Here is a 12441-nt window from a genome sequence, read left to right as displayed (position 1 = left end):
CTGTTTGTGATGTAAAGAAACATGATGTAGTTTTTAGAGGGTTTCCTGTGATAGGCCACAGTTGCAGTTCCCCTTTCATTTTGACCTCAGGGGTATTTAAGGCACTGACAAGCTGCAACTTTAACACAGAAAATAAAGCTACTGGGGGGGTTGCACTATCTTTATTATCTCCTCATTAAGCTGAGGAGTATAGCAGAACAGAAGTATCAGCAGATATAAGAAAAAAAGAAATTTATATTTCTTAAATTATTTAGACAAAAACCACTGACATACTGATGGCTGGCATTGTGCATTTCACAACTATGGTCGTCATTTTTGGTCTTGGATGTCAAGCATTGGATCTTCTGAAGGCAACTGCAACATTAGGAGGTGAGTGCCGATCTGTTGGATAAAATGTTATGTGTGGTGATAATGTACTGTAGCAATGGCACTGGAAAGTACCAAAAAAGTTATTCATTTTATATTGTAAGCTATGTATGTGGGTTAGTAATAAAAGCAGTTGGGATTCTATTTGCAGGGGTGAAATAATCTTCATCTGTATTGACAGAAGAGGGTGGCATAAGATTAGGAAATGTAATTATTGGGTCATTGGCAGTCTGGTTTATCTGGTGGTCATAATATGGATGTTTTTAACTTGTTTTCCTACAACATAAAAATCAAAAGCAACAGTGTGGAGTTTATTTTTGAGCATTAAGGCTATGAATACTAATAAATATGCCTTCTTAATCTTTCTACGCTCTTTGTGACCAGTTCTTTACTCAGTGTGAATGTTGAATAGAGCCAACATTAGCTTGAGTTAACAACTTAGTAGCTATAAGCCCCCCTGGGGCGGGCGACGGTGGTAGAGGTTCATCCTGTAATTGGTGGGTTGCTGGTCTGTCTCTGCTCTGTCTGTCTCAGTTGTGCCTTTGGGCAAGACACTTTACTGACAGGTGTCAGAGAGCTCGGTGGCTACATTGTAGCTCACCGCTGTCAGTTTGTGAATGCGTGTATGAATGGGTGAAAAATTCATTGTAGTAAAGCTCTTTGGGTTCTCTGGGGACTTGATAAAGCATTATATATATATAGTGCAGGCCATTTATCATTTAATGTAAAAAAACTAGTTCTCTGGTTTCAACTGAAGTCAAAAATACATTCTTCTGACTTTAACATTAAATATACAGCATAACTTATCATTTCTCATGTCTTACTGTTGAAGAGGTTCAAAGTTCAATTAGGTTGTCATGTAGTACAAAGTGCATTTAGGTTAAAGGAATAAATTAATGAAATGAAAAAATTAATAAATATTCCTTGTATCTTCTTGTTGTGAAATTTCTGGAAACAGACTTCAGGATTTTCTGAACAATAGTTCTGAATTACATAATAAAAACTGATAAAAAAAATGAAAAAACAATTATAAAAAATGAGGCAAGAGAAATCATTTTTAAAAAAGCAATAGCAAAGGTGTTGCTCACAAAAATGACTAAAACGTATTTTTCTTGCTTAGATCCTCCCTCCACTCCCACAGTGCACTGCAGGTGTTCCAGCTATCCGAATGTGACGCTTTGCTCCTGGCCAGAACCTCTCTGCTCCCAACCAACACATTACCTTGCCACCTACAGGTAAACTGCAAGCATGCTTGGCCCTATTCAGTAAAGGATTTAAACAAATGACTAAAAGCACTTTTAGTGTAAGTCATCAGATATGTCAATGTTTCTGCCTGACAGTGAGAGACACAGTAACGGCGATGCCAAGATGTGCCACCTGATCCCTCCTAGCTCTTCATCCACCTCTCTAACGACTGAACCATCCTCTTCAGTGTCTGAGCAGGTAGTAGCAAATGAGGGGGTTTCCACAATCACCACAGCTGTTTTCTTTTAGATTAAATGAAACCTAGACTGACTTACTCATTTGCAGAAAGCATTACATTTTATTGCAGGATGATAGTGTAGAAAATGTTTTCCAAAAACTCCAGTGTCTAAATTTCTCTCATTATATTTTTTACTACACTTTTGGGGAGGAAATTATGAGGGTTCATGTAACAACTTCAAAGGTATCATGTACGTCTAAAAGGAACAATTTTACCATTGTGTTTATGTTGTTAAAAATATTACACTTTCTTCCTATAACAGATTGTTGATTTTTGTCATTGTTTATAACGTTGCAAAAAGTATTTAAATTCTTCACATTATCCGATGTCACAACCACAGACTTTAATGTATTTCATTTGGGATTTTAAGAACAAGACAAATTGTTGCATAATTGTGGAGTGTCAACATGCTAAATATTTTGTCTGGCAGAAGACAAGCACTGCACATCTGTCTGTAGACATCATGCCAAAAACAAAAGATGGTGGTTGCATCATGGTATGGGGGATGCTTTTCTTCATCAGAGAAAGGGAAGCTGGTCAGAGTTAATGGAAAATGAGTGGAACTAAACGCAGGGCAATCCTGAAAGAAAAGCTGTAAAATGCTGGAAAAGACATGAGACCTAAGTCCTGAGGTTCACTTTCCATCAGGACAACGGCCCTAAACGTATATTCATTGGTTAGAATGGCCCAGCCAAAGTTCTATATAGCCTGAGTTGTTTTAGAAAGAAGAAAAATGAAAAACCTCACCCTCTAGATGTGTACAGTTGGAAGAGACAAAAGACTTGCAGCTTTACATGCACCATAGAATGGGCCAATGGGGGAATCAATAGAAATGTATGTCGCACTTGTCAGATTTTTATTTATTTAAAAAAAAATTAAAAGCACAAAGCACATAATTTTGCATCTACTTTGCATTCATGCACTGCTGCGTGTTTGTCTAACACATAAAATCCCCCCAAAATGCTTTGAAGTTCGGGGTTGTGATGAAATATGGACAGTTTCAAGAATTATGAAAACTTTTGTAATGCTCTTGTTTATACTTTTTATACTTTTTCATGCATCTCTTGATATTAATGTTATTTATATTTAAGATCATAACTGGGTCTATACACAGTTGAAAGTGGATATGTACATATACCTGAAAAAAAAGACACATAACCAATTGGTTTTCACTGCCTGACATTAAGTCGGACTACACCTTTCCTGTTTTAGATCAGTAGGAACCACCCAAAATATTTATATCTGCTAAATGACACTTTAACGAGACAGAAATCCTTTTAGAGAACATTTCATTACTTTCATCAAATTAAAATCCAGATGATAATGCCATGGCGTGGTAAGGTCATGATTGGTTAATTTGCAACATTTTACTTCAAAGGAGGCACACCTTTGGATGTATTTTTTGACAACACCTCAAATATGCCTCCTTGTGTGACTTCCTGGATTAATGAAATGAAATCATAACCAAGCTATAAGTCTTGGTTATGATTTCCAGATGCCCGAAGGTCCTGTTTCAATCTGTTCAGACAATTCTTTGACATTATAAACCCAAAGATCATATCATCAGAACATTATACTGTAAAGGAAAGTGACAGGTTCTTTGTAGCAGAGATGAACAAGTTTTAGAGAGAAATTGGTGAATCAGCCCTAAAACAAAAGGGAAAGACCTTGTCAAGATGCAAACTGAAGCTTGTCATCTTTCATCTTTCGGGTGTTTTGCTGCTGGTGGGAGGTGCAGTAAAACAGATACCAACATGAGAAAAGAACATTATGTGGAAATATTGAAGCAATGTGTCAAGACATCAGCCAGGAAGTTGCATTTTTGGTACAAATGGGTCCTTATTTTGGACAATGGTTCTAATGATACAACCAAATTAGTTACAAAGTGGCATAATGGATGCAATCTGCTGGGTTTCCTTAGATAGAAAAACTTTTTATCCAATTTGAATAAAAAGCTAACTCCGACTGCACTGTTCAATTGTTAGGATTAATTGGAATGTATGTACCTGACTGTTGTGAAGTGCCTTGAGACAACATGTGTTGTGAATTGGCGCTATATAAATAAAACTGAATTGAATTGAATTGGCATAAGGACATAAAAGCCAATGCCTTTAGAGTGACGAACACAAAGAACCAATTCAGTTCAGCAGAAACTATATGGACAGAGCTGAAAGGTTTGTGTAAGGATTATAAACCTGTCTCAGTTACATTAGTTCTGTCAAGAGGAATGGGCCAAAATCGCAGAAAAACTATTGTGAGAGGTTTGAGGACAGATGCCCAAAATGTTCCCAACTCATACAGTTTCAAAAACCAATTCTGCTAAATACTATGGACATGTATACAGTATAAACTTTAGAATTTAAATAAAATAAAAAACAAATCTTACCTTTCTCATTGTTCTTTCACTTAGCATCTTATGTGTTTTTATACAGTGTATCTAATCTCAACTATAAATAGTGTCGCATCAAATCATCAAAGTTTCCCCCATGTTACTTTTTCCTGCAGCTCTGGCACTGTCCCCTACCCAACCTGAAACTTCTCACTGAATACATTCTCAACATCACAGCAGTTCATTCTGGGGGAAGCAGCTCTCATCTAACAAGTTTCATGCTGGAGAATATTGGTAAGAGGAAACATTTTATATGTTCCAGCATAAAAGGGTGTAAAACCATGATAAGTGAATACTCTATTTGAAGGAAAACCAAACTGATGTTTTATAGCTTTGCATCATATTTTAGGTCCAACTGTAAAAATAACCCATCTATATCTATCATCTGTGAAAATCCAAGACTGATCTCTCCACAGTTAAACCAGATCCTCCTGTAGATGTCCGGGTTTCCCCTATGGCTACCAAAAACATTTTGGTGGAATGGTCTCCTCCTCCTACGTGGAAAAGCATGGACATCTTCCCACTGAAATACCAGATACTGTACCAGTGGAAAACCAGGGGCACCACAAAGTCTATCAATGTAAGAATAAAAAAAAACACTCATCATCACATGCTGAGTGAAAAGGTTGTAGCAACAAAAAAGTAAATAAAAACCCAGAATCTGACATGCTGACACATGTCTTTTGTGGAAGTTGAAAATTACCTAACACTTAAGGCAACCTCATGAGATTCAAAAATTCCCTTCATTTGAAAACTCCTTTAGCTGACAACCACACAGTGTTGTAATCATTTCAATACTTGCTTAACTTTTGGCTGAAACCATTAAACTATCATTTTTGAGAAGTAGAAGAGGTAAATGAGAGGCTTTAGTTTTGTTTGTAATTTGTAGGTGATATTTCCATGTCTTAAAAAACACGTTTAAATCCACTTATTCACAGATTTTCCTGCTAAGACTTTCATTACAATTCTATTAGTAATGTCTAATTATAGTTATGCATATTTGTACTAATTCAGCCTCGGCTTCTTCTGTAAAAACACTGTATATATATACATATTTACATAAAAAATATGTTTTTTATTATTTAATTTTTATTCCCACCAAATTGATAAACTTATTTGAAATGTTTGTACATTGGAGCAAAATAGGACAGAAGTCAAATTCCTTGTTTGTCTGCACAACCTTGGCCAAGAAAGTTGATTCTGATACATTTAAATTACTAAATTTAAATTTATTTAGATAATATTTAACCCTTAAAAAATTAACACAATATGGCATAATAGATATTTTACGAAACAAATACCTGTAAAAAAAAAATTTAAAAAAGAGTAACTGATATTACATACAAACATTACTTTTTGGCGAAATCCTATAGCTAATTGGATTACATTTAAAAAGGCTAAAGTAATTCCTTCATCCGCATGTATTATGTTACTAGCCAATATTACATTTCTGGTTGCTACACAGATGATAGGAGGAAACACACAAATTATTAGATGTAGTTTCACCACTGCTATAGAAGTGTAAATTAATATTTTATTGCGTAATCTATCACTAAATATTTAGGAAAATCCAACCTTCAAGTTGAGTACATTTGTTTAGTAGGAATAAAACTCATGTTAAGGGACAATTGTTTTTTAAAAACACCTGTGACACAATTATTCCTCCTACTCTCCCAATAGGACAACACTTAGTATTGTTCCATTAAAATTTCACTGGGTTGTAGCATACAGAGAGAGGGAACTTTGACCCTTCTTCTTTACACAATCTGCTCTCATGCTCTTTTCAGCAAACTGTTTTCTACAGGATTTAGATCTGGGGACTGGAATAGTCATGGAGAAGGTTTTAGTTTTTGTCTGATAAACCATTTCTGTGTTGTTCTGTTCATTTGTTTTGGATCATTATGCCGCTTAAACACCTCATGAAGACACATTTTCAGTTTTCTCGTCGAGGAGATTTATTTTTAATAAAATGTCCTGGTGCTTCAAACAGTTCATGATGTGGTGCACTCTAACAAGGTTCCCAGGGCCTTTTTCTGAGAAACAGGCCCACAGCATCACAGCATCTCCAAAATACTTATCAATAGATATAAGGTATTTTTTCACATATTTATTATTTGTTTCATGCCAAACCCACCTGGATTGTTTGCTCCTGAAAAGCCCAGTTTTAGTCTGAACTGACCAAAGCTCACAGTTCCAGTTACAGCCCCAGAAGGGTTTACATTTGTGCTGACAGGACATAAAAGGCTAAATGTTTTTTTTCTAACATCACCCCAAACAACCTGCTGGCCTGTAGATAATGGTTGGATGGGGAGACTATTTGCTGCAACTCAGCAAGCTTTGGAGATGTTTTTAGCCATCTTTCCATCCTGCTCCCTGTGAATGGAATCAAGATAATGAGTCCTCTCCAGACCATCGGCCAGTGGTTAAAAGACATGGGCCTCATGTCATACCCCAGGGAAACCAAAAGTAATGAATTACCAATTAGAGGTTCCTAGAAACTCTGGTGAAGTTAGAAAAGTGAGTTGTAAATATAGCACATTTTCATTTACCTTTACTTTATAGGCACAGTTAACATCAACAATTATGTCACCAGGGATATTTTTTACAATTGTTTTCCCATTTTTCTGTTCTTGTTATCCTGTTTATATGAAACCAGTTCATTTTCCAGCAGTATGGATCTAGTATGACTTCCTGGAGTTAACTTATCAAACAAAGAGCTTTAAATTGACGAAAGACTAGTGTTACTTCACTACTTTGTGTTCATCTGAATAAAGGTGGTTGCAGAATTAAAACTGACCTAAATTCAGATCTTCACGTCATTGAATGAATAGTAAAGCCTGATATAAATTGCCAATAAACTATCAAACACACATGAATAATCTTTGCAAGTTAAAAGGAATCGAGCAAAAAATAAAGAAACATTTTGGAATTTTGATATTGTCAGTGGTCTAGTCAAATCATAATCATGCACGAGGAATGAAAAATGTGAAACAGATGAGCCTGCCTCTAGGAGAACGTACAACTTTTTTCTGTTTCCTAAAACATCAGAGTTGCTGCAGAGCCATGCATGTTTTCAGGCAACTGCATAGTTCTTTTTATATTGTTTATGTATGGTTATGAACCGATATGCAGATCAGTGCAAAATCTTTTTGTTTGTACCACATAAACAAGGCCAAAGGCAATACAACCAAGGAATAACTTGATTTTATTAAATACTCTTTGGTCGGCTTATTTATATAAATTGTATGTCTTTTTCTTCTTCAGTTGGGTCCATTTGAGAACACCAAGACCGAACTGAAGGGGCTGATCCCAGGGAGGACCTACCAGTTCCAGGTGTGTGCTAAGGAAATGCTGGGCCTGGGCCAGTGCAGCGACTGGAGTTCATCTGTACAAATCACAATACCAACAACAAAACCATAGTAACCTCTGCTCACTTTTGTCTTTATGTATAAACCTCTTTGTAAACTAACAGGGAAGGAAATATTAGGTTCTTTATTTATGATAAGAGTTGCACAGACAATGCAAGTAAGAGGTGTTGATGTTCCGTTTTTTATGTAATGAAATCTATTAATAATATTTGTACAGTGCAGAAATACGATTTATTTTTATACTGTTTGTTTAGGATTGTTACATTGCTTGAAGTGAAAAAGAGGATAATAATCACAGAGTTAAAAACCGCATAAAAAATAAATACGTAAGGATTGTCAAGGTGTGGTCAGTCAATCAGTCACATTCACCACCAGTGGGGTAACAAACTCAGAGTGCCTGATGCCCAAAGTGAAGGACGGGGACTTGTGGAGGTGCCTATAAGTCTTCTCTGGGCTGTACGTGCCTGGACCTGGAACGACCGAGGAATAATTTAGCCTCTTAGTCCGGCTCTGCATTGTGAAAGAAGGCTGCCGCTGCCTGTAGATGTCCGGGTCGGTGCTTCTGTACTGTCCCGGTCCCGGTGTTTTGGAGAGGTCCTCAGAGGGAGATCCGGCTGTCCTCCGGCCTGAGAAGCTGTAGCTGGAACTGGCGGGTTTGTGGGGGACCTGGGGACCCAGGAGATCAGGAAGAGTGTAGCTGGTGGAATGGAGACAGGGTTATTTAGGTTGACAGAAACACTATCTTTGAGTTAAACGATAAGGTTGGCGAAGATAAGACTGTTAATATTTTATGCTGTTTGTAAAACCTTTCAAATAATCCAAGTGTTCTCAATTATTGGGTGACCAAAGCTGTATTCCTCCAGCTTTAAAAGCAGAAAACTACATTTATTAACAGCAACAGACTTTTCTAGGATGTGGCCTGAATCCAAGACGAATCCCTCTGACAGTTTGGAGATTAATTTTAATTCATATCCAAACCATGATACTCCCCTAACCAAAGCAATGAATGCAAACAAATACTATATACAAGGCAGTTGTATTATGGTAGGATGCAAAAACTTTTCCAAAACAATGTTTTTACATGTTCAGAAGAAACCATGTTTGAGATGTGCATAATTTATGGCAGCTGGATGGTATCAAAGGAATAAATTGAAAGCCACTTGTGACTATTTCCAAACCAGAAAGAAAAGAAATCTGAAAATAATCGAGCTAAGGGAAAACAGAGTCCTGGGCTGTTTGCATGCATTACCTAATAGCTGGATCATTTGCCTGGAGTTAATCATCCATGTTTCTCACATACTCCTCTCACCTGTTTGGCGCTGGTACAGGATCCATAGAACGGTATCTAGTTCGTTCTCCGATTGTGTAGGATGGAGGTCTGAGGTGAGCGTTCAGTGGTGGAGCCCTCTCTGGGCTGTAGGCCCCTGGACCGGGAATCTGGAACAGCTCATCTTATGAGCAGGAACAGAAATGTGTTTGGAAATATCCACACATCAGAGTTAAACAAGCTTAGAAATTACAGTGTCCTTGAAAATGATCCATACCTCTTAAACTATTCCATCTTTTGTTACAACCACAGGTGTCATTGTATTTCACTGCGATTTAATGTAATGAACCAAAACAAAGTAGTGCATATTTGTGTAGCATGCTTTAATATTTAACTCACCTGTCTTAATACTTTGTGAAACCACCTTTAGCTGCTGTTAAAGCTTCTTCGGCCTTTGGCGTACCACCATCACGTTTTATAGTTAATACATAGTGTGTTAAGCAGGCTGCTGTGCAGTGCTTTTTTTATTACACAAAGGGTTTTGTCTGTGGGCCAAAAGGTTCAGTTTTGGTGCCATCTTACCAGAGTGCATTTTAGCAGTGTCCCTTTCATATCTGGTGGCAAACCTTAAATAGTTCTTCTTCTTATGGCTTTCTTCTTACCACTCCCCCACAAAGGCTAGATTTGTTGTTGTACAGCCAACCACTTTTATCACTTGGATCTCTGTAGCTAATCCAAAGCTACCTAAGCCTCTTGGATGCTTCTCTAATTTAAGCTCTCCTTTTTAACATGACACAAAAAGCCCTCTTGACATAAATTTCTCTTTGCTCACGTGGTTTAACCCACTTCCTGTTACTATTTTTTTATGAAACAAATGTACCTTCCTGCTGTTTCCTGCGTCTGAGCAACTCCAAAAGCTTGTGCTTGTCTGATTTGCTTTTACCTTTCTTCCCGATCGGTCTGCCTCTTCCTGAAATAGAGTAGGATGGTGTTTCTGTCCGGCCGAACCGGGTAACCTTGCCCTCAATGTAATACCTCGGTCCAGGGCTGGAGTCAATAGAGATCACTAACAAATATAATATCCACAAATTCTTACTTGTTTTTCTCATTCTAGCACTTCCAAACATTAGAATACATGTATTTAAATCTCTTTAACACATTATAACTTCACTTTGAGTACAACTGTATTGAAACTATTTCCATAATTCTCCAGAACTCACTCACTGCATGTCTAAATTTACTGTTCTGAGAGATATGCAGTAAGATTTAAAACCCAAACTTACTAGCACTGCTCATGCGACTGTGGAAGGAGTATGCAGGGCTGCTGGGTTTAGTGAAGTCATGGTTAATGTATCCAACTGTAGGGGGCAGAGCGTAGCGTCCGGGACCCGGGCCTGACAGCGAGTGGGAGTAAAGGTGGAGGAGGAGGAGAGTGATGAAAATGATGCAACAGATTCAGCTCCAAGCTTCACTGCTGCACACACCCAGCACTCTGTGGCTCTGGCTGTATTGTTTCTGATAATTCCCATATGGAACCCTTTGACTATTTTTTTCTATGGTTATGCATTTTAACATTCTTCTTCTGTTGTTTATTTCAAACAAAGTCAGAATCTCAAATAGAAAAGGAGCAGTGACATTGTGATGCTGTGAGAGATTTCATGACAAAACCCAATTCATCTTTAATACAACCCATGTGGATACACATACACACACACATACACACACACACACACACACACACACACATACACACACACACACACACACACACACACACATACACACACACACACACACACACACACACACACACACACACACACACACACACACACACACATGTATAGCTTCAAGATACACAGAGGGATATAGATTTCTCCAACTGACCTCTTTCCTTAGCAGAGATTATTGGTCGCTTCCTTACCACCTCCTCCATACTATTCCAGTCTCTCCCTTGTCCGCTGCTCTTCCTCTTTCCGTCTGCCGCTCTTTCAGACATATCCTTTTCTTTTGCTGTCTTTCAAGGTGAGTTGTGCCCTCCCACGCTGAATTATTCATGCCCTGGAGAAGAGGAAATTATATCTTGACCGTAGGCTTGTAAGTGCTCCCATCTTGCTTTCCACATCTTTCCCCAAGGTTCTCACAGGACAAACGATTGCCTCACATGAGACAAAAATCAGAAATCCAAAGGAATAGAATAAAGAGCCTTGCCAAATATCCTGCATCTTGAGCTTTTCTGTTTGTTTGTTTGTTTGTTTGTTTGTTTGTTTCAAACCTGCAAGTAAAAGAATACATACAATTTGCTGTAATTCTCAATAATTATACATTTGTATGTCTTTTCCAACTTTGCAGATCTAGACACTGCAATTTCTTGCTCCTTCCTCTTTAGATCAACTAAGTCATGCTGGAGAGCATCTGTGAACATCAATTATTAATGGATCATTTAATGAATATGCTTTTTATGCATTGTAGTTGTGGCTGTATGTTTAGTGCCATTGTCCAGCAGGAAGGTGAACCTATAACCCAGTCTCAAGTCTTCTGCTGCCTGTAAAAGGTTTACTTCCAGGATTAACCTTTGATTAGCTCCAACCATCTTTTGATTAACTCTGACATGCTTCACTGTTCCTGTTAAGGAAAAGAATCCCCCCAGCATGATACTGCCACCACTGTGTTTTAGTATGGTGGGTGGTGTAGTCAGGTTGATGTGCAGTTTTTTTGCTGAAATTGAATTGCTGAAAGTTTGGGGACTATTTATTAATTAGGTGACATTTGGTTGCAGTGGATCTTATTTAGAGCTGTCAGAGTAACAAGGGGTGGGGAGGGGGGTACAAACACCCACCACAGTTTTTACATTTTTATTTTGATAAACCTTTAAAAAACATGTATCATTTCCTCGCCCAATGACTGCTAAAGATAGACACTGACCCCCCGCAACCCTGCAAGGATCAACAGGAACAGATGATCGATGGATGGTTCAATTTTCCTTTCACTTGCAGTTAAACAAATAAAAGTACTTGAACTGCACAGCATGTCAGCTGGCTATGTAACAACCTGTAAATTACTATAATGACAACTTTTAAGTTAGATAAGTGCAAGGTAGATACCAGGGCCACTAAGTTATTACATACCTACAGGTTCCTGCTCATGTCTGAAATTTCAGGACAGATTTCAGAAGGAGAGGGAAACTTTTCAATTTCAAAAATTCCCCAGTAACCAATTAGTCTAACATTCATTATTTAAAAAAAAGACCCCATTGAGCAGTAACAGTTTTGATATGACCTTCCTGAGGCTCAGAAAAACGGAATGGAGAAGAGAAGATGGCTTAGTCTCTTTTCTGAAGCCTTCTTAACCTAGTGATTTAACCCTATTACAGAGACAGTTTACTTCTTTTTGCAAGTGGCACAAAGAGAGTGGAAAAAGGTGGACTTCTCCCTCCAGGTCAGGGGTCAGTCTCTGCCTCAAGCTGAAGGATTCAAGTATCTTGGTGTCTTGTTCAGGAGTGAAGGTAGCATGAAGTGGGCGATAGACAGACTGGGGCCTCGTACTGCTTCAGCCTCTGATTAAGAAG

At 37.9% G+C, this 12441-nt stretch overlaps 2 protein-coding genes across 5 annotated transcripts; one reads left to right on the top strand and one right to left on the bottom strand.

Annotated features, from left to right (window-relative positions):
* The first annotated feature begins 125 nt into the window (after nucleotides 1-125).
* On the top strand, nucleotides 126-11090 carry ebi3 (Epstein-Barr virus induced 3). 3 transcript variants are annotated; one of them, XM_047345632.1, is made up of 7 exons: nucleotides 126-369; nucleotides 1487-1601; nucleotides 1707-1812; nucleotides 4355-4472; nucleotides 4655-4818; nucleotides 7503-7571; nucleotides 10899-11090. In XM_047345632.1, exons 1-7 carry the CDS (start codon nucleotides 276-278, stop codon nucleotides 10920-10922), a joined length of 690 nt encoding a protein of 229 aa, XP_047201588.1. In that variant the 5' UTR covers nucleotides 126-275; the 3' UTR covers nucleotides 10923-11090. The 3 variants fall into 3 exon arrangements, with proteins under 3 accessions (XP_047201588.1, XP_047201587.1, XP_047201586.1); XM_047345631.1 differs by lacking the exon at nucleotides 10899-11090 and having other exon boundaries at nucleotides 1707-1809; nucleotides 7503-7946; XM_047345630.1 differs by lacking the exon at nucleotides 10899-11090 and having other exon boundaries at nucleotides 7503-7946.
* On the bottom strand, nucleotides 7819-10839 carry odf3l2a (outer dense fiber of sperm tails 3-like 2a). Of its 2 annotated transcripts, XM_047345628.1 has the most exons (5): nucleotides 10761-10839; nucleotides 10157-10267; nucleotides 9817-9939; nucleotides 8916-9057; nucleotides 7819-8303 (listed from the first exon to the last, which is right to left on the bottom strand). In XM_047345628.1, the coding sequence occupies exons 1-5, from the start codon at nucleotides 10807-10809 to the stop codon at nucleotides 7958-7960; spliced, it is 771 nt and encodes a 256-aa protein (XP_047201584.1). In that variant the 5' UTR covers nucleotides 10810-10839; the 3' UTR covers nucleotides 7819-7957. The 2 variants fall into 2 exon arrangements, with proteins under 2 accessions (XP_047201584.1, XP_047201585.1); XM_047345629.1 differs by lacking the exon at nucleotides 9817-9939.
* Nucleotides 11091-12441: the final 1351 nt, after the last annotated feature.

The sequence above is a fragment of the Girardinichthys multiradiatus genome, chromosome 19, assembly GCF_021462225.1.
Source record: "Girardinichthys multiradiatus isolate DD_20200921_A chromosome 19, DD_fGirMul_XY1, whole genome shotgun sequence".
NCBI classification, from domain to species: Eukaryota; Metazoa; Chordata; class Actinopteri; order Cyprinodontiformes; family Goodeidae; genus Girardinichthys; species Girardinichthys multiradiatus.
The sequence above is the reverse complement of the archived record's forward strand: the minus strand, read 5'-3'. Positions and strand labels throughout refer to the sequence as shown.

Bases quoted from the DNA above. Each gene is read 5' to 3' on its own strand.
- ebi3 (XM_047345630.1), top strand. From the start codon at position 276: ATGGCTGGCATTGTGCATTTCACAACTATGGTCGTCATTTTTGGTCTT. The intron at 1,602-1,706 runs GTAAACTGCAAG...TCTGCCTGACAG, and splicing joins CATTACCTTGCCACCTACAG to TGAGAGACACAGTAACGGCG. The intron at 1,813-4,354 runs GTAGCAAATGAG...TTTTTCCTGCAG, and splicing joins CTTCAGTGTCTGAGCAGGTA to CTCTGGCACTGTCCCCTACC.
- odf3l2a (XM_047345628.1), bottom strand. From the start codon at position 10,809: ATGGAGGAGGTGGTAAGGAAGCGACCAATAATCTCTGCTAAGGAAAGA. The intron at 10,268-10,760 runs GTCAGTTGGAGA...ACTCGCTGTCAG, and splicing joins AATCTCTGCTAAGGAAAGAG to GCCCGGGTCCCGGACGCTAC. The intron at 9,058-9,816 runs GTAAAAGCAAAT...CCTGCTCATAAG, and splicing joins CAGACCGATCGGGAAGAAAG to ATGAGCTGTTCCAGATTCCC.